At 48.5% G+C, this 27,007-nt stretch overlaps 1 protein-coding gene across 2 annotated transcripts in view; it reads left to right on the top strand.

Annotated features, from left to right (window-relative positions):
* ADCY9 (adenylate cyclase 9) overlaps window positions 1-27,007 on the top strand; it is a 59,210-nt gene that overhangs the window by 10,240 nt on the left and 21,963 nt on the right. Inside the window, exons 2-3 of one of the 2 annotated variants that reach the window (NM_204630.3) lie at window positions 19,676-19,848; window positions 24,620-24,724. In NM_204630.3, coding sequence (NP_989961.2) covers window positions 19,676-19,848; window positions 24,620-24,724 — 278 coding nt within the window. The remainder of the gene's footprint in view (window positions 1-19,675; window positions 19,849-24,619; window positions 24,725-27,007) is intronic. The other variant, XM_015294128.4, reaches the window with a different exon arrangement.

The following is a 27,007-nucleotide window of genomic DNA, read 5'->3' as shown; positions in this document are numbered from 1 at the left end:
TGGTAGAGGAGGCAGTGATTTTTACCATGTTGTATATATTGAAGGAAAACCCTTCCAGACCCCATATTTCAGGGTTTCTTGAAAGAAAATGATTCAATGTATATGTAATGTGGATACTTTTATGGCTGAACCATAACAAACAGAGGATGAAATGTTACTCTAATATTTCCCCTTTCTCTTGTTAGGGGATACAAATCAGCTGCAGAAGCAGAGTGCAGGACCTGGGAATACTGCTGTGCACTGTGTTGCTGCTGGGGGTGGGAGGGGATGCCCTGGTGGGACTGGGGCATGGGCTTGCTTTGGGAGCTGTCTGGAGGCTCTGCATACTTCCTTCCCTATCTGCAGCTGTGCAGCCCAGCCCTGGAAAACAGCTGCCAGCCCTCCATGGCAGTGGGTTAGTTTCTGATTTGCCTGCTCAATAATCTGCCTGCGGAGGGATGCCAGCTCTCATCAAACCCCAGCTACAGCTGCGGCCAGGGGTTGGTTGGTTGTGCTCTGTGCAGCTCCTTCCTGCTCCAACAAAGCTGCAGCACTTTGCTTCAGCGCCCCAGTGCACTGCTGTGTCACTTGTTGGTGGGAGGCTGACCAGACACAGCCCAAAAGTGTCACAGCAAAATGCCACGTGCTCCAACTGCAGTTCCTGCCGTGCGCTCTGCGCTGCAGCTCTCACAGCAGCTTCGAATCCCATTGGCTCTACAGGTGCCCACATCCCAAATGTGTTTGGGGTGGAGGAGACCGTATGCCAGGCAGGAGCTCTGGGCCTGGCTGGGAGCTGTGCAGGCAGGGAGCTGCATGCTGTGCCCCGTTCTGCCTGCCCCTTGCTATGGTAGCAGCGATGCCCAGCTCTTTCTGCAGCACTCTGCTTGGCACACAGCTTTGTGCTCGTGGTGGGAACCCAGTGTTCCACCTCTGGAAGGGAGAAGTTGCTGTCAGCGCTGTTTTCCAGTGTGGGTTTTATTTTTTTTTTCCTTTAATACAAAACAGATAATGATTTATCCCTCCTACTGCAGCGTTACAGCAGTTCTGGAAAGGAGAGGCCTTTTAAGTGACATTTATTTGGGAGGAAGGAAGTGATTCTTTAATGGCCTAACATTTTCTGCTGCGTTTGGGGCGATTCACGACATTTCCTGGAACAGAACTGAGCGTTTTGGATGCTGGGGACAGAAAGAGCAAACTGCAGCAAGGCAGCTGAGATGCTTTCTGCTGCTCTTTCAGCAGCCTCTCCCCCAAGGTACATTCCGAGACCTTTAAATCTCAGCAGAGCCTCCATTTGACCCACGCATGGAGGGACGGATTGGGTCAGTCCATTTACCCTGCTTGTATTGGGCTGCTTTGGATGCAGGTTCTGTTCAGCGTGGGGTGGTGCTGCTCCTGCAATCCGTGTCCAGGTGCTGGGGGTCCTCCTGGGAGCATTCCCCTGCTGGGTGCCTGATCATTCCCTGCCTTTCCCAGGGAGCTGCTGCTCACTGTGTGCCCTGGGGAAGGACCCTGCTCCTGCCCGTTGCCTCCCCCCACCTGACAGCTGTTGGAAGGAGTTATTTTCAGGCTGGAACGTGGACCTTGGAGGAGCACCAGGCTCCTTTGTAAACAAACCCAGCAGTTTCCCCCCTCTTGCAAATGACTGCGTACTTCTATTTGCATCTTATTGCAGCTGATCTGATGGGACTACTGCAGTTTATTTCCCCCTTTTTATGTACTTTCATGTTCTTTGCTGTTTGTTTGCTACTAATTCAAAAGGGTAAACTGCTGGGTGGGGGGAAGGAGCTCAGTGGTGTGAGCCCTAACAGCATCTCAGTGCCATTTGCTGATGGGAGATGTGTTGTGACACGGAGAAGGTAGGATTTTCAGATATTATAATATAAACCATTCTAATGGCTTCTTGCTATAGAAATAAGAGCAATATCACTTTCAACCGATTTCTCACATACCTCCCAAGGCCCCATAGCACCATGGCAGCTTCTCTGAGTATATTGCGGCTTGTTTAGGTAAATGCTCACTGTTTGTTTTCTTTGTTCTCCTGCAACCAAAGATAAGCCCTGTAGGCATTATAGCAGCAAAAATATGTGAACGGGACGGAAGCTGCGAAGGGGAAAATAGTTATTCCTAACTTTTCTTTTGTATCTGTAATTAAAAAAAATACATAATAACCCATTGGATTTCCTCTTCAGGGATGCAGAGGGGCTCTGTGCCATAGGTGATGGGGGGAGGTGGGGAAGGGTGAGTCGGAGGGATGCTGAGATCTGCTGTCAGCCAACCAGGGCTGCTCCGGGGGGTTCTTGTGTTGTCCTCAGTGTTGCTGGTGGAGGTGCTGTGGATGCAGAGCCCAGAAACCCAGGAGCAGGAAAGCCACCCCTCTCTGACCTGATGCCAGTGTCGGTGTCGCGAAACGTTCTCAAATATTTTCTCTTCTCGTTTTTATTTTATCCTTATCTGGTGGTGTGATTGTATAGGCTTGCTCATTGATAAGCGGATAAGTATGTTAAGTGCTCACAGCAAAGATTAAGAGAATGAACTTGATTGAGACGAAGCTGGCAAGTGGTGGAAGCTGTGTGTGTGTATATAGGAGAGTGTTCTCCAGGGTTGATGAGCCTTAGGATTCTGCTGGCAATAGGTTGTAATAGATGTAATGCCTCTGAGCTGTGGGGCCGAGCATCAGCTACCTGAGTGACCGTTATGTCGGCCATTCTTTCCTTGCAGGGAAATGAAATAAAAATAGCTTAAACCACTTGATTATTTTTTGGTTCTCTTCAGTTTTCTCGTTAAGCTGCACAAGGGCACACTGCACACTTCGAGGCCATAGTGTGTGTTTGCCTCCAGTTTCCATGATATATTTATTTTTGAGTTTGGAACTTGGGCCTTTGGTTTTGTTCCACCTCTAACGTAGCAGTGCCATATCTAATTATTTAAATTCCTATTGCAAACCTTGCTGCACTTTGAACACTTTGTGTTGCACTGAGCTCTCACAAGTCCTGAACTCATGTAGGCTGTCCCTGGCATTTCAGCTGGGAGCCCATGAGAGCTCTGCCCTGCCACACTTGGAGTTTCTAACTCATTAGGGAGGAAAAAGTAAACTCTGATTACATTTTGCTCACCTCATTGGTGCTGTTCCACTAGAAAGCAAACTCTGCTGGGTGTTTTGCAGCCCTGACTCCTTGGGCACTGTCTCATAGTTGCTGCTGCTCCCTTGCTTGCTTGCACTCATTGGTTGGGTTTTTTGCTCCTTTGCCCCCTCTCATTAATGTAACTTCTATTCATATTAAGTTAAGGAAACAGAAGGAAAAGTACATGCATGCAAGAGGCTGGTTCTTCTACCAAGCACTGTGTGAGCAGAGGTGCTGCTTGGAGTTTGCCTTCTTGCAGAACTTCAACTTGTGCTGTTTGTTCCGGGGATGGTGGGCACTGTGTGTGAGGAGGTGCAGGTGTGTGAGCTTTGTGCTGGTGAGGGGGTGCAGGTGGTGCTCACTGGATTTTGGCCTCCCTCCTTCACGTGGATTAGGATTGTGGGATTACTTCTGCTTTCCAACTGCCAGTTGGAAAAAGTGTTCTAGCTTTAATAAAGTCTTAGAAACTATTTCCTTGCATGCCTCCAGCATCTTCACTTTCCCCGTGTCTCTTCCCTTCCTTCCAGCCTTTCCTTCCAGGTTTCCGCTCTGAGGCTGGAGATGGAAGGGACAAAAAGGGCCGGTGCAGTGCCTGGGATGGCTGGAGGAGCGAGTGAGGTAATGGGAGCAGGCAGCTGGAAGGGGAATGGAAGCCGTGCAGCAGAGCCTGCGGGTGGCCGTGCCCTCCTTGCAGTGCTGCAGCCACTCCATGCTTCAGGATGGGCGACCCGAGGAAAGAGCTGGAAGCTTGATTGGAAAGGGTCACGGCCATCCTTTTGGTTTTACGTGGGGGGTGATCTGAAGCGTTACACAATCTGTGTTGTGATGGATTGGCAGTGAATCTCAGGGCTCTCCATTCTCTAACATCTACTTCAGCTGGTTTTAATAGCAGGAAAATTTAAAGATATGATTCTCAATGGCAAAAGGAGCAGTGAGGATAACTGTTCCTTTTTGAGAAGGAGCTGGCTCCATTTTGCTCAGAGGCATCTGTAGACCTTCTCCAGCCTAGCAGATTTGTTTCCCCTCTACGCTTAGGGGATCTGCAGCAAGCAGAACAAAAAGGAAGTAGTGTGATACCCAGCCTGGAACATCTCTTCTGCACTTTGCAGCAAGCGAGGAATGGGAAAGGAAGAACAGGAATGGCAATGGGCATCCCCATCATCTGCCAGGGCCTTGAGGCTGTGCCCGCACCCACAACAGCAGTAAGCTCTGGGACTGCAAAAGGAAACAATTTCATGTTGAAATACGGCTGCCAAGCAGGCTGCTTTCTGGGAAGAATGTCCAGCAACTGCCAGTACAGCCCTGGGATGTGGTATGGTTAAAAGTGCAAACATTGCCTTGCCCCAACCGGGGTCATCCTTTCCAGGGCCGTGGGGCAGTGGGGTGGGACGCAGCCAGCCCACGGGTGGGCACCGTGCAGTGCTGTAAGGCCCAGGCAGAGGTTGAAAGTTCAAAATAGTTCTGGTTTCTTTAAATACTCTCTTGCTTTATCACGGGGAAGAGGGCAAACAAATCTATTATTTAAAAAGATGGTTCGTCTTTGCGGTAGAAATGTATTTTAGATAAAAAGTGGCAAAGATTTTCTTCTCATCGTTTACTTAGGGTTGTTTTACAGTAATGCCGTTGCCTTATTGCTGAGAGAATTTTAAGTACATATAAGCTCTTTAAATGATGCAAGAAAGCAATCTGTTGGCATGCAATGCAAACGGAGTGAGTGGAAAAGTAAATATTTAAGGCTGACATATCGAAGTATAAATAGTGGTCACTGTGTGTAATGTCTTAATTGTGAAAATATTTCTGGAGCCCTGCTGGTAGGCACCGCGGCCTGTCCGAGGGCAGCCTTATGAGCAGCTGCACTGATATTTTGGGAAGCCCGGGATGGCTGCCATCTGCTGTGCCAGCGCTGGGCACACGGCCCCGAGGCCCAGGGAGCGGGCAAGGAGCTGGTCAGCCCCAGGAGCATGTCGCTGCCCTGCGTTGGGATCAGCCAGCCAGCCCCAAGCCCATGGAGGAAAATAGTTCTTCAGTGTTGAGTCAGTTGGAGGGCCTGAGTTGGGACTGTGGGGTCTGTTGCCCTCTGGGGGCTGGGCTGCCTGCCCCGTGCTGGGAGCTGGTATTGCTGGTCCCGCTGGGCCGGGCCTTGGCTATGCTGGCTCTTTGGAGGCTGATGTTTGGTGCTCGTGCTCTGCAGGGTTAGGATTTTGCACTTGGAGCAGCTTTCCACCCGCTGTGGGTCTGGTGTGGAACTTGCTTTGCTCCGCCATTTTGTGGGCCAATGGTGGCCATGGTGTGACGGCCAATGTGCCAGCAGGAGGGGGCGTGGGGTGCAGGGGGGACATGAGCTAGGGGATGGATGTGGGCTGTGCCTCCATGTGGGCCCCTGGCAGTGCTGAGGCCACGCAGCAGCTGCACTGCTCCCAGCTGAAGTATGGCCCAGATGGAGCCAACCTGACATTTGAACTTCATGCTCAGCGTGCTGTGCTTTAGAAGTGATGTTATGGAGAGGTGTGCCCCTCTGCTGAACAGTTATCGTGGTCACAGGGTTGTCTTCATCGTTGCTCAAAGGCATTCAGGGAAACCCTGCTATATGTTCAGCAATAAGGCCTTGCTCTGCCAGTGCCACTGCAGTCTTGGTGGTGCTGTGGTGCTTTTTGGTATTATCCTGATACAAATAATGTGTTTAGCAGGTTCTTATTTTATATGTTAGCTTCTAGCTCACGTATAAATGTATGTTGACGTCTAAATGTAGTTAACAATGTATTACTGCATTATATACGTCAATACATATAATACAATATACGATATATATAAAGTGTATTATCCACTGTAATTGTATATTATAATTATATAACAATACTAATGTCTGAAAGCCTTAATGAAAATCAAGAACGTTCTCTGAAGTGCTCTTCAAACATTGAAGAAAAAAAAGGCCCTCCATCCCTGTGAGCTGTGCTTTAAATAAACAAGGCAGATGCAGCAGAGGTATTTATCAGCCCCTTCAGTTATGCTACTCTTTCTCTCCTAATTTAATCACTTTTACAGGCTGTTTGTTTGCAGTGTTTTGAACTACTTGTGTACTTCAGTGCATGTGGCTGCACGGAGATGAGCTTTCAGCTCACGTAGATAGCTGTAGTGCACGGGATATCCCATTTGACATCTTACTGCAGTAATCAGAAATTGGTTAGAAATGTTTCTCTGTCAGGATGGCTATGGTACGACGAGGTCTTTGCAGGTGCTTGCTTGGTGCTCCTTCCCATTCTTCCTTTGAGTGAGATGTATTTGACCATAGCAATGAGCATCCTCCAGATGTGTGACCAGGGAGGGCTGCACGTAGCACAGACACGACTTGCTTGTGCTGAGCACTCCGTGGCTGTGTCTCTATCCGTTTCCTCTGAGTATGCCTTAACATCTTGTATCAGGGTGAGTTTATCACGACTGTATTTTCTTTTTAACATACCAGGCTAGTACATACCAGGCTAGTATGTTGTTAGAGCAAGAGCTAAGGAGGCAGGATGATGGATAACAAAGCAGTGCGTGCTGCTCTTCTGGCCTGAGCACAAATGGATGCTGCCCTGAGCACGGAGCTCCCAGCACAGAATGCACAGCTTCACCTTTGTGAGTGATTTGTACCTCTGTGTGCAGCAGCGTTAGCTTGATACGTGTGTTTTGAAAGCTTTCACACCAACAGGTTTTAAGGTTGCATGTAGTGAATTCTTATCCCACAGCAGTATCTTAAGCAAAAGCTTCATTCTTGCATTCCCCAGTGATGCTGTGTGCTTCAGTTTGAACCTTAATTTTGTGCATGTGTCACTTAACAGCAGATGCTTTGCGGAGTAGATCCCTGTAAGTAGATTTGGCACATGCTCTCATGATAGGTGAAATAGTTTGCATGCTCCCAGAACAGATATTTTCTGCAGCCCGTATTTACAGTGCTGGTAAACAATGGGCCGTGTGGCCCAGCGCTCCCTGCTGAGCGTGAGCTGTGGCTCTTGGAACAGGTACCCTTGTGATTCAAAAATACCGAGTCCTTTCCAATGGCATTTTTTGTTGTTGTTTTAATACTCCAAAAAAGGGAATGATCAAAGTGCAGTCTGTTCTTTCCTGCCCTTCTAGATATACAAAACAGCTGCAAAGCACAATCAGCTATTGTAGTGATATGTGCCCGAGGTCTATAAATAGATGTAAAGCTTGGGCCTGAACTGTGCTGCTGAGAGGCCAGGGGATTTTTGCCTGGGGTTACTGAACATTCCCTCGCTTGTTTGTGGGTTAGAACCATAATTTCCTAGGCTGCTGTATTCCAATTAAACCCGAATTCAGAAAGACTTTACCGTGAAGGCTTTATATGATTTCATTGCAGTTTTCTCAATCCCTGATGGTTTTCAACCTTTGTTTGCAAAAATCCCTCTGTGTTACCAACTTGTAAAGGAGAACCTGTAAGATGCAGGGACTGAGCATTCAACCAAGGGAGTATGGCTGTGATACACACCCTTAGAGGGAAGCTGCTGGAGATATGCATGGAGAGTGGCAATCCAAATGCTGTTTCATTGACTGGACACTCCTTCAGCCTGGAAGCGTGCATGGTAGTGGAGATAAGAGCTTCGTGTTCTTTTGAACTGGAAGGCAGGCAGCTGCTTCAAGTACACCCTGCCTGTCTGCAAAAAAAAAAAAAAAGAGCAGTACAATCTGCATGGCAGCTTTGGAGCTGTGAGAGCTGTTCCCAGGCTTTTAGTTTGAATCCATCGTGTTAACTGGTGTTGGAGTGGTTGCTGAGAACGTGAGAGCTGGGGACTTCTGAGGCAGCGAGGGGGAAAAAGGTGTGCATTTGGCAGAAGGAAGGTGCTGGGGGTAACTTGGGGTTTGTGCAGCCAAGGTGTGGCTGAAGCTGCTTTGGCCAGAGGTGACCAGGATTCAGCTGCTCACTGGCTGTACCTGCTGCTCTGCGTGGCATTGCGGCAGCACCAGCATGGAGCAGTGATAGCTGTACTGCCCTGCTTTAAATTACTGTCATGGTTTTGTGACAATTACTGCGGAGGGAGCGATGAAAATCACCGCTTCGACGTGTAAAATTGCAGCTCTTCAGGTGTAACCTTTGTGCTATGTAGCAGATGAAGCCGGTCATCTCAAGTCTATGTTTTTCAGCAGCAGGAGTCAGAAGCCAGCTCATCACTGCTTACTGGGAGTGGTTGGAAGGACTCGCTCCACGTAGGCCACTCGCTGAAGGTGTTCCATGAATACTTCAGTACATGTAATTTTGATGTAGATGGTCTGAGTTCTGCATAGAGGTACGGGCCAGAAAGCAGAGCGTGGTGACAATGAGCAGTGCTGTTTCTGAAGCCAGCAGTAACTCCTGGAAGGAAACAGGTGGAAACGGGAGCTGAAGATGTTTTGTGGCGTGCAGGCATGCAGTGCATATTGCAGCACTCCATCCCATGGAAGATGGGATGTCTGTAAGGCTGCTGTGCTGAATTGCAGCGATGGTTGCAGAGTGGGGCTAGGCTGTGGTTTCGGTCAGTTCGTGATTTACCCAAACTGAAGAAGTTCCTCTGTTGAGCTGACCTGCTGTGACCTGACTTTGTATGATCAGGGCACGAAGAGGGCTTTTTTAAATAGCGTATGATGAAAACTTGGAAAATTCCCTCCTCCCTACAGCTTCTTCTGCAGGATCCATGAAATCTAACCCAGGCCGGCACACAGCGCATCTTAGAGACTAAGAGAGCTTCTCCAGTAATTCCCCACGTGGCAGCTGGTTGGCTTCACAGAATGGCGCAGGCTACAGCAGCCTCCGGAGCTCCTGGCCCCGAGCCCTGCTCCCAGGGGTCTGCTTGGAGCTGCTGCTGCCCTGCCTGCCTGCCTTGGGAATATCTCTGAGGATGGAGATCCCACAGCCTCCCTGGTTTCCCTTTTTTTAGTGCATCGGGCAAAAATAGACCTAGATGTACTCGAGTAGAACCCAATGTCTTTATTTATTTGCTTTGAGAGCAGCAGCTATTCTGTGTTGTCCTGAGACCGGGCTTGTTTCCATCAGACTGTTTGGTTCCTGGTGCTGCTGTGCCCCTGTGAGCCCCCGCAGCACCCACTGCCTGCAGCCCAGCCCCGCTGTCGTGCTGCTGCTTGCACCCTCCCCTGTTTGAGTTGGCACACGTTTGCCTGAACTCGCTGTACCCTCCAGGAGATAAAGTGGCAGTTTGAAAGCATCGCAGCCTTCCCGTCGAAAGATTCTTTGTTTTTTTCTGCTGCATTTTTTTTTTCCAGGCTTCTGTGCTTGCTGGGGAAGGCGCAGCTCCTCTGGGGATGTGCGTTGTGCAGCCCCAGCTGGAAGACAAATGCTGTGCCTGCGCCGGGGTGCTGATGGGAGAGCAGGTTTGAAATAATCCATTTCCCTCTAAAGCAAGCCACTTCTTATGCTTTTGACATAGAAGATGAAAAGCACACCTCTGTTCAGAACCAGAGCTTGCTCCTTAAGATTCTGACAGCTTCATAGGGTTTTTTTTTTTCCAAAAAGACTGCATATGCTTCATGTGAGAAATCTGTAACGCTGTGATTTCCATATTCTGCATATCCTTTGGGTTCTCCAAACAGGACATCCAGTTGTGTAATGCCTTCGGTAGAAGGCTGTGACTCAGTGGAGCCGTCCAGTAACTATTAGGAAAGTATTTCCTTTCTCAGCTATAAGTTTATGTGCTCTCGTTCCAGTTTCCCAAGTGAACTCTGGTATGAAATCCCAGTGGCCTGGATCAATGAGGAATGAAAACATCCTTTTTTTTTGGACCCGGCAGTTAATTGGGGGGAAAAAACCCACTGAAATACGGGTTAGTGCAAGAAGTTTGCTTTGGGTTGGGTTATGTCCTGTGCAGGAGGATAACACCCCTCCTTCCCAAGTCTCACGTTCTGAGAGATGAGAATGGAGGTCTCGGAGCCCAGGGAGGTGTCTGCAGGGAGGGAAGCCCACTGACCACACAGCACCTTGCAGGGCTCTGCCTGCCCAATGGGACCCACGGTGTGGTGGTGGGAGCTCAGCAAACCAGCTTCCAAAGTTTGCAGCTGCACGGTGCGGGTGGGTTTTCCTCACCCATTTTGCCATAGCTTTGGATTCTGCTGCCAGGAAGGTGGTCGATACAAGCTCCAGTGGGAGACTGCTGTAATAGCAGTGCATGTCTGTGTGCTCTGATTTCGAGCTCTGATTTTCATGGTGTTTCTAAGGTATCCTATGATGAGAAACGTCTCTCCCCCCTGCATGCTGCCCATGGCAATGACGTGTATTAAAAATCTCTTTTCTCAAGGTATTTGTCAAGTTTTAGCTTTCTAATGACTAAACAAGTTTAACAAAGCTTGTTAGATTCAATCATTTGCAAAGAGACTCTTTATTATGACAGTTCTTCCATGTTGCTGGTTCTTTGTGTTTCTGGCTAAGAGTGAAGGATGTGTGAGCGCAGTAGATGGGAAGGAGTGCAGCCAGAAGCCTCCCCAGGAGGAGGGGAAATGCCCATCAGTGGGGAGATCTCCCTGCAGGCAGAAACCAGGGGAAAGCTGAGACACAGACTTGTGTGGTTGAGGATTTGGTGCTGGGGATGGGGGATCCATGTCCTGCATAACCTGCCCGCTAACCTGGAAGCCGTGTGCTCTCTTTAAAATCATTTTATGAGATCGGTGCCTTCATTGTCACTCTGTCAGTTCTTGAATTCCAGATTCCTGGAAGGAAGGCGTGCAAAGTGAAAGGAGATCTTAATGCCATTGGTTTTCCTGTTTTGAAACTTCCCATGCATCTCTGAGTTTTGCAGCTGCCATGTGATATTCCAGATAGGCAGCTGCTTCTAAAGCAAGAGATGGGGCTGCTCAGCTCGGGGAGGTGCTGGAAAGTGCCAGTGCTCAGTTCTGCAGTGCTCCCTCAGCATCAAATAGTGTATGCAGATGTGAAGGCAAGAAATAGCATTCTCCTCATTCAGGCAAGCTGATAGCATTTCTTAGATTAGATAACAAGCGATTCTTTTTTTGTTTTTTTTTTTCCCCCAAAGTTATCAGTTGAACAACAACAACAAAAAAGCTTTTTGTGATGAGTAAGCTGAAAACCACCGTGATTCATCACGTTTCTCTGAAACCCCAATCCCTACCCTCAGGGAGGCAGCAGTCCCACAGAATGCCTCAGTCTCCATTGAGGAATCTTGTTTTTGAATGCTTGGGTCGCAGCAGTGCTGGGGAGATGCTCAGCCTTCCTTGGGCTCCTGTCAGCATTGCTTTCCTGGGTAGGCGTTGCTGGGAAGGGGATGTTGTGTTTGTTCCTGTGCTTTCACCTGAGTTCTTGGTTTGGGTGGCTTTTAGCTTCTCTCACAGGTATGGACAATTAAACATGCAGCTTCATATGAAGACCCAAAATGAGATCCTTTCCCTGTGTCCCCTGCACCTTACGTTGAGGTAATGCTGAAGCTCCTTTAAAAACCCCATTTCGGCAAGGAGGGATTTCAGCTGCAGGTCCAGCACAGCATTGGCCCCAGCTGCCAAAACCACGCTCAGGGGCTGATGCACTCATTTGCAGCATTTAACAAAATTGCATCAAAATATCTGAACATAGTAAGTGCAGTCATTTGAATCTTGGAACAAGCTGACCTTGGAAAATAAGGATAGGAACATGCTTGAGTGTTGGGAGGGCGAGGGTAGCATCGAAGTACCTGCTCAGGAGTTGTATGTATTGCTCATTGAAGGGACTTTGCCCATAAGTGATTCCTGAATTTCACTTGCTTTTACTGTAGTGAATCCCTAAATGTGTGTTTCTATCCTTGCAAAACATGAAGCATTCAGCACGTCCCAAAAACTTGTCCTGTACACCGGTTTGCATCAGACTGCTCAGGGCGCTCGGTTCCATGCATGCAGTGCAACCAGCATTATTTGTGCAGTGTTTCTGCAGATCTGAGGTGCCTCTTGCTCAGAGCTGGAGAGTGGAGCTTTATTGTGGGGAAGGCATTTGGATCTGTTGGTTAAGGAGGGGCAATGAGTTGCTGGAAAGGCTGATGCCCTGTGCCTGGGAGACACAACGCTCACTATCTGGTAGCAGTAGCTCTGCAGCAGTGGCTCTCAAATGGTTCTGTCCTTTGTGCTGGGAAGGCTTTGAATGCTCCATGCTTGGAATGTGCAGTCCAACTGAAAACAGAGCTGTGTGGTGATGTGTGCTTACATGGTGCCAGCGCTCCTTTCTTCCCCCTCTTACCTGTGTTTGCCATAACAATGTATAGCAGCTGCACAAAGTACCTCCTGCAGCACTGTTATTTGCATTTTATTTTTCAGTACTGAATTAGTAACTGTTTAAAACCCCAGACCATGTGTAAACAAGCGGTGCACGAGCTATTCATAACAGCTCACCTTGAATCACAAAAGCCTGCCTGTATTGCACAAGGCACGGCGCAGGGGTGGCACTGTGCCATGCCTGCACCCAGCAGTGCACCATCACTTCCATGGCTCTGCTCCGTTGCAGCCCACCTGCATGGGGGCCCTGAGGGCAGCAGGGTTCCTGCAGCAGGCAGCCCTGCAGGGGGCTGACACCACTGCCTGCAGCACCCGGCTGAGTGTGTCTTGTGGGGGAAAAAGATGGGCTTATCTGTGATATGCAAACTTATTTCTTTCGATTTAATCCCTTGAGGGTGCTTTTTCTATCTTCATGAGGCTGACTTTGGATAATCAAGTTAACAAACCTTTTCTCGATGTCACTCCGGTGAATGCACTTTGGTCAAAGTTCACACCACGTTCTCATTGTCCAAAGGATGTTTCTGTCTTGTTCTTTCAGGTAAATGCTTGAGGGGATCTCCCTCGAGACGCTGAGCAGGAGCAGGTGGGAGGGAGGCAGTGCTCACATTGCCTGGAGCTCTGCAGTGCCTTCCCTGCTGCAGTTATTGCTGCTTTCTGCAGCAGAAGGATGTGGCGTGGTGTACCTGTGGGTATCAGTACTGATACGGGGGGGTTCATTCTTACCTCTAGTGGTGGATATCTGGGAGCTGTAAAGTTAGAGCTCTCCTATGTGCAGTCACAAGATCCCTGAGATGATCTATTTTCATGACCTAAGCAGAAACACTGGAGCATGCTGTGTGCTTTCAATACCATTCGATCCGCCGCTTGGAAAAAACAATGATTCGAAACCAGCTGATGGGAGTACTGCATCTGTTTGTTGTTGGCTATTTTTCCTTCACCTTCTAAATGTCAGGCTGCCATTTGTTACCGATTTCCAACCAAAAAGAAGTGGCATGTGCAGAGCCCACCAGCCCCTGGCGGGTTTGCCTGCCCCTTCTGGTTTGGTTTTGGTGGGTGCTGTGCTGCAGGGGGAAGCGACTGCCTGCCTGTGGCCCTGTCAGCACACAGACTGCAGCCGTGCGACAACTGAGGCTTCTCAGACCTCGTTTGCTGCATGCTCTTGTCTGGATTCTATTAAAACTCTGTTAGGACCAGGAGCCACAACAGCTCTCTCCGTTACCAAGTGCCTGCGCAGGCTCGGTTGCATCACACTATTGTTTCATAGTGGAGTCCTTCCGTGCATTGTACACACTTGCTTTGTTTCCTTTCTAAAATACCCACTGCAAGGATAGGTGAAATTTTCCAGTGTGGAATTGCTGATGAACTCCTAATTGCTTTCTGTCAGGTCATTCTGTTTTGGTTTAAAAGAAATCAATGCCCATCCCCGAGCACCCTGGAGCTGCCTGAACTACAGCTGGGGTTCCCTCTCTGCACACCCCTGGCTGTGCCTCTGGTGCTTGGATGGAAGGGAGCACAGGGAGCCCACCTCCAGGCTGTCCTGCTGGCTGCTGTGCCATTCCCATGGCATGGCTGCTGGCAGCGATGGCACATAAGTACAGGGATGCTCATAACACTGAGGTGTTACATAGGAACTGCTGGGGCTCGGGGCGTGCTCCTTCCTTTGGTTCATGGAGCATCAGCCAGGGGTTCAGGCTGCCTGCTGCCTTAGTCCTGTGTTATTGAACCTTGGGGTACTCTCTTAAAAAGTGCTTTTACACAGTAAGTTTGGAACTGGAAGAAAATACCTTTTTGTTAACATGACCTCCTTGCTTTCCCTAAAGAAAGAGTTGCAGTGTGCAGAAGAGGCGTGTTGTGCCTCTACATCCTATTACATCCTATTCCCATCCACTTCCCGTGGTGCAGCCCCATTGAGCACCGGGCTGTCCCCAGAATTCTTAGGTATGTTTTCAGAAAACACGTTCTGTGTTAGAAAGATTGTAATTTTGGAGGGCATTTCGGGCTCCTGTGTGCATGGTTGGCTCTTGCTTTGGCAGCTGTTGGGCTCCAAAATGGCATTGTTGCTCACTGTGCTCATTCCTTCCCGCAGGGTGGAGTGGTCAATAAGTGTGGAAAGTAAGACCAGTAAGATAATAGGAGATGCTTATTAGCAGGTATAATCAAATCATGGAATTTGCCTTTCTGAAGCTATCTCAGAGTGCAATGCTACAGCAGGGTTTACAGGAGGACTGAGTGGTGTGGACACGAGGCGGAGAGCAGCTCATCCCCAGTACACGACGTGTAGGAATGCCATGCATCTCTGCAGGTTTGTGAGGAATCCTTAGGATTAGTCATGCATTACCTGCAACGCATTCATAAGTGGGCCGTGCCCCTGGATTCTTGTGCAGAGCACCCATTTCCCAGGCAGGACTACTAAATCCCCATCCTGCCTCTTGATGGAAACCTGTGCTTCCTTCCCCTAAATGTGTCAGGCATTGTGCTGGGTGGGTAAACCAGCTGGAAGTGAAGTGGATGAGCCCTCACTGCTCACCGTGGTTGCTGGCACGCTGTCAGCAGACCAGTGGAGCAGCAAGCAAACAAGGGCAGCCCTACAGCCCTCAGTGCTGATCAGTCCTGCTCACTGTCCCACCTCCTGTTTTTGCAGTCCAGTTTCTAAAAGCATTTCTAAATACATCAGTGAGCTGGTTGGTGGGCAGCAGCCTCCTGCCTGCAGCACAGCTCCAAATGCGTGCTCAGGGTTCAGGTATGGGGCTCCCACTTAGAGCTTGCAGATGTTAAATACCAGGACTGCACACGTGTTGTTGATCAGCATTTTCCAGGCCTGTTGCTGTCTGTTAGCTGATCAAAAGTAAGTGTTCTGCTAAACAAAGGCGTAAGGAAAACAGTGGTTTTCCGTAACACAGAGGATTTCTCTGATTTCTCTTTGCAATTCTTCTGGGATTATGAAGATAGGTTTGGCGTTTTGTTTTTAGGGAGTTTCTTTTGTATTTCCAGCCTGAAAAGTTCTGCTTCTTATTATCATTGTTTCTACTTCCCAGAGGCCTAAGATAACAAGTTGGCTCATAAATTCCGTTCTAACTTTAGCCAGAGGAAATGTTGCTCCATACATTCAACGTGTGCTGTTCCAGGTAGGCTGGTTTGTTAGAGTGCAGGCATCAGGGCTGCGTGTGTTGCAGCAGGAGATGTCCCATAGGTTTGGTGGGGTGGACCCGCTGCAGCCTTACAGCTTCCCTGAGTTCAGACTGTACCTATAGGTCTTTGCATGCCTGGATTCCTAAAACTCCAAATCCTAAGCGGCTCCAGCAGGTTGAGTAGCAGAGATATCACGGGCACACAGTGCTTCTGCTCTCACACCTCGGGAAGTTCAGCTGGCTGGGAGATGTTCTGCAGGGATATCCCAAGCACAGATCACACAGTTTGTATTTGCCAGATGCTGCTGCCCAGCTAAGGGTGGCCCTCAGAGCTTTCGCTTCTTTGTTTCAGCGCACGCAAATCCTTGAATCGTGAAATGACTGGAACCTTCAGGAAGACTGGAAAACTCTCAGTTGTTCATTCTTCAATGTGATAATCTCTTGGCAAGTGAAGATTGCAAAATAGGGGAAGAAGCAATTGTAGCTGTAGCAGTAGCACCCCTGATTTTCAATGGAAGTTGTGCGTTCCTTGGCACTGCGCTGTGTCCTGCTCTGAAGATGCCTGGTTGGCTCACTGCAAAGGGGTTTGGGTGCTCTACAAGAGGTGAAAGCTTTGTCCATTGGTTCCTCATGCTGAGCAGGATCTGATCAGCAGCTCCTTTGGGTGCCTGTGGATGACAGTGGTAATAATTGCAATCAATATTTGATCTTACGGAGCATTAAATTGTATGGCAGCATATTTTACGATACAAGGAAACCCCAGCGTAGGTCATGGCTCCCTTTCTCTGCAGTGGCAGGTGTTGGATGGCAGCTCTTTCACTCCCATATTTGGGGCCGAGTAGGGAGATGGTGTCTTTGAAGGGAGAACTTTGCGTTTTATTGAAAAGTGAAAGCAAGAAATGATTGATGGTGAAGAAGCATAACCCAAAGGTGGGTGAGCACCAAGCAGCTTGGGAAGAAAGGAGCAAAAGCTGACCTCCAGATGCTCAGCATTCTGTGTGAGCTGCCTGTACACTGCTAGATACTCGTATCAGAGTTGTACCAAATGGCTGTTAAATGACTGAGGTAGCAGGCCTGTGGTCACTGCAGGCTGGGGCAGCTCTGCAGATTGCATCTGTGGATAATGCAAAAGCAGGGGGCTGTGGAAACAGAGCTATGTTAACTATGTTATGAACTTATGCTTACTTAGACATATTTCTTTGCAAATAATTATTAAGTGATTAAAGTGCATAGATTCTTAAGAGAAACTAGTGGGAAGGTGGATAATGAAAGAGAATTGCTAATATAAAGCCTTTTGGCAAAGGGGGGCATGGCTGGCGTGATGCTGGGCTTATTGCACTGCTGGAAGGGATGTCCCATTCATACAGAACGGAGCTCTGCCGGGGGCTGTTCTGCACTGGAAGGGTTTTGGAAGCATCTGAAGTTCAGCAGGGTAGAGAGAGGAGGGGGAGGGCACGGTTTGCCAGAGAGAGTTGTTTTCCTTCTTGGTATCAACCAGTGCTCCCCAAAGGAGCTGTTGTCACGCTGCCAGAACTGGCTCACCCATGGAGATGTTTATGCACAGTCTTATTTCTAATTTTGCTGATTTACGTGCATGCAGAAAATCATGTGCTTGGAGGGGTGCATACACACGATATCAGTTGTTGGTATGGGGCATGGATTTTCAGTATTGGGATGAGTTTGCGTCTTTGCATCTTCAGAAGACAGGTGAAGGAGGCAGCTCATGCCATTCCAATATGAGCAGTGGGGCTCACTTTGTCCTGGGTAGAAAATACCCAAATCAGGCATGTGTTGGGGTGGTCGCTGTGCCCCCAGCCAGCTGTAGGACTTCCCCCACAGGAGCGAGCCAGCTCCCAGCCCCACTTCCAGGAGCCATCTCAGGGTGCAGCCTGCACGCATCGGCCGCCAGGCAGCTCAATTTGGGCTCCTTTCAGCATTTACTTGAAGTAAATCTAGGAGAAGGGGATCATTATCAAATGGAGACTGGCAGGAGGGGAAGGCAGCAGAACCAGCATGTCGTAGCTCTTTCCTGGTCGTAGTGTCTTGATGTTGTGCAACATGCTGTTTGCATGGGGATGGCTCCGTGGCTGCATTAGCTCACTGTGCATGTAATGCACATTGCTTACATCAGTACAGTTCGGCTGAATTAATAGTTTTTGTTATATACCAAAACATTTCAGACTGAACAGGAGCTCTTTTGTGAAGACACCAAATTGCAAGCAGCACTAAAGCACGTACAGCATTCCTATCATAAGAAGGGTTCAGTAACTAAAGATGAGGTAGGCAGCAGTAGTAAGCTTCCGTGAAGCGTCAGGCTGCTCTTCCAATGAGGTTGGTTGCAGCAGCACAAGGACCTTCTTGCTTTTTCCTCAGCACAGAGCTCAAACAGGAGGTAATTTTACCTTTATGCCACGCATTGACAGAATAATTCTGCACAGTGCATTAAGACAGGAGAAAAACATGGGGAAAAAATAAGCAAGAAAACACACCTGCTTAAAGAAAAAAAAAAAGAAAAAGCAACACAAAAAGCAGGAATAATAGCAGTCTTGCTTTAAGGTAGCTTTTATAAATAAAAGCAGGAAGCTTAATGCTCTGTCTTGTACCCCAGGGTGTGTGTGAGGCTTGGGGCAGCCAGCACTGGGACCAGCTGCCCCTTGGACCCCAAAGCCCTATAGGAGATGCACAGGGCCCTGAGCATCAGCACGTGGCCACGTGGGTGTCAGTTCTTGCATGGACTGGGCTGGAGGTGCTGGGGATTGCACAGAGGAGCTGAAAAACTGCTATCAGCGTGTCTGACTTATTTTTATTGGAAAGCTTACAGACAAAGTACTGTCTGTGTTACGTGTCACTGGTGGAAAAAATGTTTATAGGATCTCTCTAAAGAAAGTTTTAAGAGAATGACCTTTATCGTAACGTCAGCTGCTATTGGAACAGAAAGCTGCTGCCTTCCAAGGGCTGGGGCGTGCTGTGTTTGCTTCCAGGTTTCTTCCTGTGGAAGGAGGCAGCTGAATGTGGTTAGTTGTCATGAGAGCCTTGTGTGTGAATGGGAGCGGGGACAGACATCCCATAATGGGCAGTGTGTGGGGATGGTTTGCTGAGCCCAGTGCAGAGCCAGCAACCGTGGTGTCAATGGAGCTTCCAATGATGGGTAATGAGCATTCAGCTTTGGGGTGGCATGGGACACCGCCTGGGGGGCACTGCCATATATCAGCCTGTACCCCAGCCCAGGGGCAGTGCCATATATCAGCCTGTACCTCAACCCTGAGACAGTGCCATATATCAGCCTGTGCCCCAACTCAGAGGCAGTGCCATATATCAGCCTGTGCCCCAGCCCAGGGGCACTGCCATATATCAGCCTGTATCCCAACCTAGTGGGAGATTTCCCATATGATGGCAACAAAACTGACCTGTTTCAGTGCAGGAGGAGATGTGATTAGCAGCCTCTTAGTTTTTATGCCTAGACAGGGGAAAGAAAACAAGGAGTATTCTGAACCAGACTCAGATGCTCGTGTTTTGAGCAGGCTTTTGGTGCAGACCAGCCTGGTACAGCACGGTATTTACCGGTCTGGCCTTTAATAAGGGATCTGGCTTCCAATTATGCTTCAGCTCATGCAACAGTTGCAGGGCGTGTGTGTGGGCGTGAGAGATTGAGTTTGTTCTTTAGAAATGTGAAGTCTGCTCTATGCAAACCCGTCAGAATTTGTAGCGCTGAAACGCCATTTCCTTTTCCAAGCACGAAGGGAGCTTTGCCACATCTCGGCGAGAAATGGAGAGCGCGAGGGGGGAGCACACACTGCTTTGCAGGAGTGCAATGTCAGTCCAGGCCTCGCTGGAAAAAAGGCTGCAAAACCCTTTCTAAAAGTAAAGAGTTAACGTCTCAGCTCAAATTACAGCTTGGAAGCCAATGCCTGAAGCCTAAGGTCTTTTTTCCAGAGTGTCTGAGTGCAAATGGAGTAAAGCAAGCACGTGTGGGGCATGGCTGCTGCTGCGGGTCCCAGTCTGTGGGATCTGGGGCAGCAGATGTTGGGCAATCCTGGTTGCCACTGCTTGGCACAGTGCGTCTGTGTACCCGGTGTGTTCCCTGGTACTCCTTTTGTGCTGTTCCCGAGCCTCCATCGTGCTCTGCTGGCTACTCTATTTCCTATCTGACAAGTCCAAAGTCGTGTTATTTTTGTCTTCCCTCCGTTCTCACCGTTTATATCTTTTTTCTAGGACTGAAGACCTATCTGATCTCTGGTCAGAAGGTGAAGGAGCCCCACTGCAGCTGTTCGCAAGCCTTGCTTCCCAGCTTGGAGGCTGGGGATGGAGCCAGGATGCAGGCAGCTCCCTCGGCCGAGAACGCCGCTGACTCCACGAAGGCTCTCAAACACGTGGAAAAGCCAAAGGTGAGTGCTTGCTTCAGAGAGCTCAGACTGCGCCCTGAGAGAGGTGTGGATGGGGAAACCTCCCCAGTTTGCTTCTGAGTTGCTTGCTTTATTTATATACACGTGTATATATATGTATATATATGCACGTACGTGTACAAAATCTAGCTTCAGGAAAAAAAATGTAAAGTGAGATGTTTAGGCAATTGACAAGCAGCCTTGAAAATAAGGTGGGTGTCTCTGAAGTGTTTTCAGATGCACGATTTCCTTAATGTTTATATTCTAGGACTGAGAGGTCAGTGCTGCTTCTTCAGTGGTCTTGGTACTATGGGGAAAAGAGGCTATGCTGGATGCAGCTCCTATAGCTACAACGTTTGTGATGTTCTATTTGCTGTGCTCTGCTTCTGCCTTTCCTTTATAAGGTGTGCTGCGAACTCAGGAGCCTTTCCATATGAGCCTGCAGCTGACATAGCCACTGAAAGATAACGACTGTTTGTGTTATAGGAGAGCATGTTCTGGTAGGCTGTTGTATCTGCTTGCTCTAGAAAGCTATATAAAGGATGGAGGGCAGTGATTGTATGGATGCAGCTTAAGGAAATGACGACGTTTTGTTATGTTCTCACCTCTCACGAGAACTCTTGACAAGGAAATCTGTGAAACAAGGTGTATTGCTCCAAAGCTTTGCTGTTACTCTCAATCTTCCCAAACAGCAGGTGCCTGTTCTCTGTGCTGGGTTGCTGAGTGGGGCACTAACGCCAGGCTGTCTGCAGGTCACTGCCCCTAGCCATTAGGGTATGGACAGTCCTGGGAAGACCTCACCAACACAGGTTTGCTGTTCAGCTGACAGAGCTGGTGGCAGGTGACTTTCTTGCAGCTCCACCTGGGTCAGGAAAGCGTGGACTGTGCTTGAGTTTAATTCTGGAGTAAGAACACTTGATCACGAGTGTGACAAGCTGGAAGGCTGGTCCAAAGGTATGGTCCAAAGCTAAGCGAGCTCCTGACAGAGCAGACCAGGACTATATAGATACAGAAGACAGCTGTGGCTATCTTTGTGTCTAGCCAAAGTATGGGCTGTATGTGGTTTGACTGGTCCCAGGTTGTTGGCAATACCTTTCTACTTCTACTCCCATGTAAGAATGGGGGTGGCACATTTACATCCTTCAGGCAACAGCTTGCCAGCTGTCTCCTGAAAGCTACGAGTGAAAAAGGCAGGAAAATGCATCGTGGAGCATTCAGAGTTGGTCCATACAGGTAAGTCTCTGTGCTGTGAGGTGCATGGCTGTGCAGAGGTCCCATGCAGCAATAGCAGGTAGGAGCTCATCTGCTTCTGGAGCAGAAGGAAATGGGACAGCCCCAAGTGCGTGTTGCTGAGATGCCCATCCATGAAGCATGAGAGAAAGAGGAGAGATTAAATGCAGCAGTAAGACTGGAAGTGCTGTTGGTGAGAAAACAAGTGTGTCTTGTTAACACCAGACAGCAAAGCAAGCTTCGAGCAGAGGGCAGTGAAACTGCAGCAAGGTTCAGTAATGAGCTGCCTGCAGCTGGGACCTGCTAGGGTTTGTTATGTATTAACTCGTGGTCCTTGTTCAGATGACCCAAGTCCAAGGCGTAATCTGGTGTTAAGAATCAGAGTGCCCTCTGGTTTGTGCTTTCTAAAACAGGGAGGACTTAGTCTGCAGAAGGACAGGTAACAGACATTGCTGTTCCAGCAGCGTGCCGTGCTGGGACGTGCTGCTGGCTCATGCTTTGATTGCTGCTTGTCACCTCTCTGCCTTGTCCTGGTCTGGGATGCCCTGCCTGGGTGTTAATTGCTGTTTGAGTGCTGATGCTGGTCTTCTGCACTGCAAAAGTGCAAACATGGCGATCCAGATAAGTGAAGGAGAGGCTCAAATTGGCTGCTCAAGAGGGAAAATTGCTTCAGTAGAGCACCTAGGACAAGTGCCAGCTCAGTTTCAGCCTTCTCAGATACCCTGTGCACCATTGTGCTCCTATTGCAGCCAATGCATGCTTGTAGGCATGCAGTTTTGTTCATCACCATGAGCTCTGGAGGTGTTGCAGTGATTTCACAGGTGGCCAGACAGCCTCGAAAGCAGTGGGCCTGCTTTCCCGAAGGGCATTGCTGGCATCAATTCTGAATGAACTGAAATTTGCTTTAACTTTGAGCATCCCTATAACACATGCCACAAAACGCATCAGAACGTGGTAGCATAGTGATGAAGCAACCACATGAGTGGTGATAATAATAATATATCATTATTATTCATTATATATGGTATGTACAATATATATATATTTATATATGAGAACGTGTTAAATCCACAAAGAACAACTGTGCCATTTAATTCCAGCTCACACACAGCTTTTGAAAAGGAGTGGGTTTCTTTCTTGCAGTGTTTTTCCTTTGAAGCCTGCAGCCTTCTGGTGGGGTCTGGAGGGAGGATTTGCAGAAGATTCATGATAATTTGCAAAAGAATCATGACTTACATGCCAACTGTTTTAAATACAAAGCTGTAAACAGTGTCAGTGTGGGAGGAGATGACTCCAACTCTGCAAAAGAGACTTAGGAGGAGGGGCAAAATCACAGGCAAGCTGAAATATTTCTGTTTCAAAGGGAGTAAGTGGCCATATTGGATGAGAAGGATGACTTTCACGTTTTAGACTGGAACGGGTGTTCTGTTGGACAGGATCTGCTAAGGAAGGTCAGGAAGGAGAATGCAACAGTCATTGATCCATGGCAGGAATTGTATTTCTTCCTCTCCTCCACTGTGTCTGCATTTAACCTGATTGCAAATCTCATGGCAGTACGGATATCAGTGAAAGGAGAGTTCTGGGGCACGCAGTGGGTACATAATTATAACAGCGAGGGAAGATGCTGGAAATGGAAGTCTTTATTAGCAGCTGATTTTTGCATGAAGACACCATAACTTGCTTAATCAAGTATGGTGCTTTTTACCACTTTGATATCAGTTTATTTTCCCTATCATATATCATGAAATCCCATACATGATACGATATACATGAATCGCGACCGGGGATCGCAGGCTGTCAGTGTGAAAACAGAAGGTGCATTTGCTTGTCTTGGTGTTTGCTGAAGGTGCATTGCTGAATTATTCACTGTGACTGGGCCACATCCACACCAAGCTTGTGTCAGCGTCTGCAGCAGAGAATGAAGCTAATGGTGTTGACTTGGACGCGTGGCATAAGTCAGGTAGCCTCTTTGCAAAAGATCAAGCTTCTTTTTTGAGATTGCTGTCTTTTGGTGCAACCCCAGGAGCGAAGCACACAAACAGGTCCTGCTGCTTTATGCCAGCATCAAATGGGGATCACTTTCCACAGAATCCTCAAGGAATTCACAACATTCAGTGGTTTTTAAACGGAGCCATTTAGGAACCAACTTCCTCTCCCTACGTGCACTGTTACTTGCTCAGGCTGTACCAGCTCAGCACTGAATGAAGGCTGCTCATCCATCCATTGCCAGGTGAGGAAGCTGGTAGGTGACTGCAGAGTGCTGGGCTGTGCCCCTGGGGGGAGCAGGGCTGGCTGCTCGGGGGGCTCAGGTGGCTCCTGTGAGCCCATGAGAGGCATGGCTGAGATGATGGATGTGCTGTGCTGAGCCATGCCAGCCTTGAAAGTGAACATTTGTGTATCTTTTTGGAAATTGTGGTGTGAAACGAGGCAGGAAAAGGGGCTCTGGGTGAGCATTAAATTCTGAAAGGACAAACACACCGTGCTGTGCAAAGGGGAGCAAACCCAAAGGGAGGAGCTGTGGAGGCTTTGGGGCGGGAGCAAGGTGTGCTGCAGAGCCTTGAAGCAGCCCCTCGGAGAGGGAAGATGGTGGAAAACACTCAAGTTGGAAGTTTGATATCAGGAAGGTTCTGTGGGTAACCCACCATGCAGTGCAGCGTGCCAGAATTGGGACTGATGGATCTGCATCCGTTGGTAGACCTGAGGCAAGCCTGCTAACAAGGAACCTTCTCAAGAACGTAGGAATTGTTGCCAGGGATCAGATGGAGTGTCCCTGTCATGCAGTGCCCTGCCTGCATGTGGCAAGCATGGCAGGCAAGTGTGAAGGACTTTGCAAGATAAGGTGTGGGCTTAATTCCTCTAAAGGTCATCACACTTTAATCCAGTGGGATAGGTTGTTTTAAAAGCCAAACTGTGACATTTTAGATGGCTTCCAAAGTGTGTAACCTGCAAGTTACAAGCCCTGATGATTTTGCTTTCCTCGTTTCCTGTGTGTTTGGGCAGCGTTTGGCTTCAACAGCATTCCACAGCCAGAGCTGCACTCCCCTGTGTTGCAGAGCTATGTGAGAATGTGTCGTCCTTTATTCATTTCAGTTGTGTTGCTTTCCATTTCTCTTTGCCATTTATAGTGTACCGTGGTGTTCTTTGCTTGAATGTGCTGCATTTTGTGCTAAGTCTCCCCTTGGCTGGTCATAGTATCATTCAGATCCATTTGCAGGCACTTCTTAGATGAGCTAATTGCACTTTGGTCACTGAAGGGTATTCTGTTCTTGTTGGGGTGGTCCTTCTCCATTAAGCAGTGATTCCAGGTTTCCAGCAGTAAAGCCTTCCTGGATCAGGTTTGGCTTTACTGAACAAAAAAAATCTGTCATTTGTTTTTGAAGTGGTGGATTCTGGTCCCTTAAAATTCTGTTCCCCGTTTCCCTTTCTTCTGCTTTGTTTGTCTTTTAACCATGCAGCAAGCATACAGGTGGGCCACGTTATAAATTGCATAACATGACGAGGACACCAGAATGTTCCCAGCTAAATTCTTTTTGTCTCCTTGCAGCCTTGCCCTTCATGTAGTACCACCCTTGTTCCCCCCTGCGATGTCAGCATAGACGAAGGAGCTATCCAAAATGGTTGTCAGGATGAGCATAAAAACAGTACGAAGGTAATTCAAGTATTTATCGCTTCCCTTCTTTTTCCCCTCACTTCTCTGCTTCAGTTAGCTGCCTCCTTTTTGCACCGCTGTTCCTTTAGTCAAGCTCTTCAGCAGCAGAACCAGTTTTGAGCAGTTGCGTTCCCAACTTTAGTTGGGCTCCTCCCCATTAAAGGGGGACCCTAAAGGACCTAAAATTGGGACTCTAAGCTATGCTGAGGGTAGCCAGGGAAAGAGGCACAAAGAACTCTACCACTCCCTGCTGCTTACACTGGTCATCTCTGTGTCACCTAGCCACATGTCCCCACCAGTGTCTTGCCAGTGTCCCCTGTGTCGTAGCTCTGAGAGAGTCATTCCTGTTCATGCACACAACAGAAGTTCACAGTACCTAACTCCGTTCGCATCCTTTATTCCTGACAAATCCAGCATCTTACGCATTCACCATGCTGCTGCCAAGATTGTTTTCTGTGCTTGTTGCTTAGATATTCTTACTGAAGCCACCCACTCCCTCTACAGTACCAGACACTGCCTGCTTGTTGGCTCGTTCCTGGCCTTCGTAGTCTTCCTGCTCTATCCTACAAAATGGAGCTGCTGCCTAAATGCAGGCTGATGGCAATGCTCATCAGCTCTCTGTTAGGCTTTGAGATGAGTTTAATGCTTTCCCTCGTTGGGGAGATTCACTTTATAAACATGCTCAGAGATTGATATCTGGTTGTTTTTCTTCCTGTCTGTCTGTAAAACTCCGTTTGTGTATAGTGCTAATGGAAAACTTGCCAGTGTTTATGTAAAGGGTATGTAGCACAGTAGGCCGTGTTCTCTGCTGGGGTTCCTAAGGAACAGCTTAAGGAAAAAAAAATAATCCCTGCAGCTCTGAGGGAGATGGAGCAGAGTGGTCAGAAGGGACAGGGCTCTGGTCAGCACGACATCTTCAAGGCAAAAAGGCTGTGGGAGACCTTCCCAGGCTGCTGAGATGGTGAGCGTGAGATGCTGCTTCCCTGGCTGCTGCTGCCCTCGTGCCCAGGGTCTGCAGGAGCTGACTGCTAACAGATTGTCCTCTGCTACCAACCACCTGATGTGTCATACGTTGTCTCCACCTGAATTATTCTCTGAAGTTTCTTTCTACTGCAGCTCCGTTAGCCTCAAGTATGTTAATGACTGAGTCATCAAACCTTCCTTGGAAGAGTCTGTGCAGCACTGAATAAATGCCAGTGGTTTCGCTGGAGGAAACAAGCTACTGGAGACCAACCTTGTGTCCCTCCTGTGTTTGCAGGTTGTGTACTGCTAGTCCAAACCTGGAGCGGCTCTGTGGCTATCCAGTAAGTCTGGGATGCCCATTCAAACAAAAGCCTAAGGAGCAGCCACATGCACAGTGTTGCTGCGGCAGTGGATTTACAGATCTCTGCAGTCTCAGCTCTGTTAGGAAGAAGAGCCATCAGCCCCCTCTGCTCATCTCTGTTCTCCCCCCTCCCCGCGTTGCTGTGCCTGGCCCTCAGCACTCACATCCCCTCTGGTTCTCTCATCTCCAGAAATGATGTTAACCAACTTCTCAGGCCTTCATAGAGTCACAGAATGGCTTGGGTTGAAAGGTACCTCAAAGACCATCTAGTCCCAGCCCCCCTGCCTCAGACTGCTGTGCAGCGCGACTGAATGAGACACTCAATCAGGTTGCCCAGAACCTCATCCAACCTGGCCTCGAGCATGGATGGGTCCCAGTGTCCTTTGAAGCCCCACGTCTCTTCAGAAGAGGAGGTGATCCCGTGGTGCACCACATCTCTGTGCTCAGCACAGCTGACAGCCTGTTGCCATCAGGAACCACAGCAACGCTGGAGCGAGCAGCACTTATTAAGTAGGGATTTTCTTCTTACACACAAGCAGTTTCAAACTCTAATCCCCTCCTGTTATGATTAACAGAGTGGAGACAGCGCAGGAAAACCTTGAGCTGACCGAAGGAAGAATTTTCTTAGGGATTTGAGCCTTTGCCAAAGAGCTGAAGAGAAAAGGCCAAGAGAAGTCCACGCTGACCTTCTGTGAAAGAGGAGACATTTTTGCTGCACCCTTCAGAGGAGCTCAAAGATCAGGCAGGGAAGCAAACGGCACACATAGCTTTTCTTTGAGCTGCTCAGACAGAAAATGGTATTCCCTCTCTTACTGCTTTTCAATCAAAGCAGCACTTCTCACTCTTCTCTGCTCATGGAGATGTTCTGCTGCTGCTGTCTGGTATCTTCACTGGTTATTATTTATGAGAGAAGTGAGGCATGAAGGTTTTTAACATGCACGAAATGTGCTTTTGTTGTG

The sequence above is a fragment of the Gallus gallus genome, chromosome 14 (genome assembly GCF_016699485.2).
Source record: "Gallus gallus isolate bGalGal1 chromosome 14, bGalGal1.mat.broiler.GRCg7b, whole genome shotgun sequence".
In the NCBI taxonomy this organism is placed as follows: Eukaryota; Metazoa; Chordata; class Aves; order Galliformes; family Phasianidae; genus Gallus; species Gallus gallus.
This window is presented reverse-complemented; position numbering and strand designations above follow the sequence as displayed.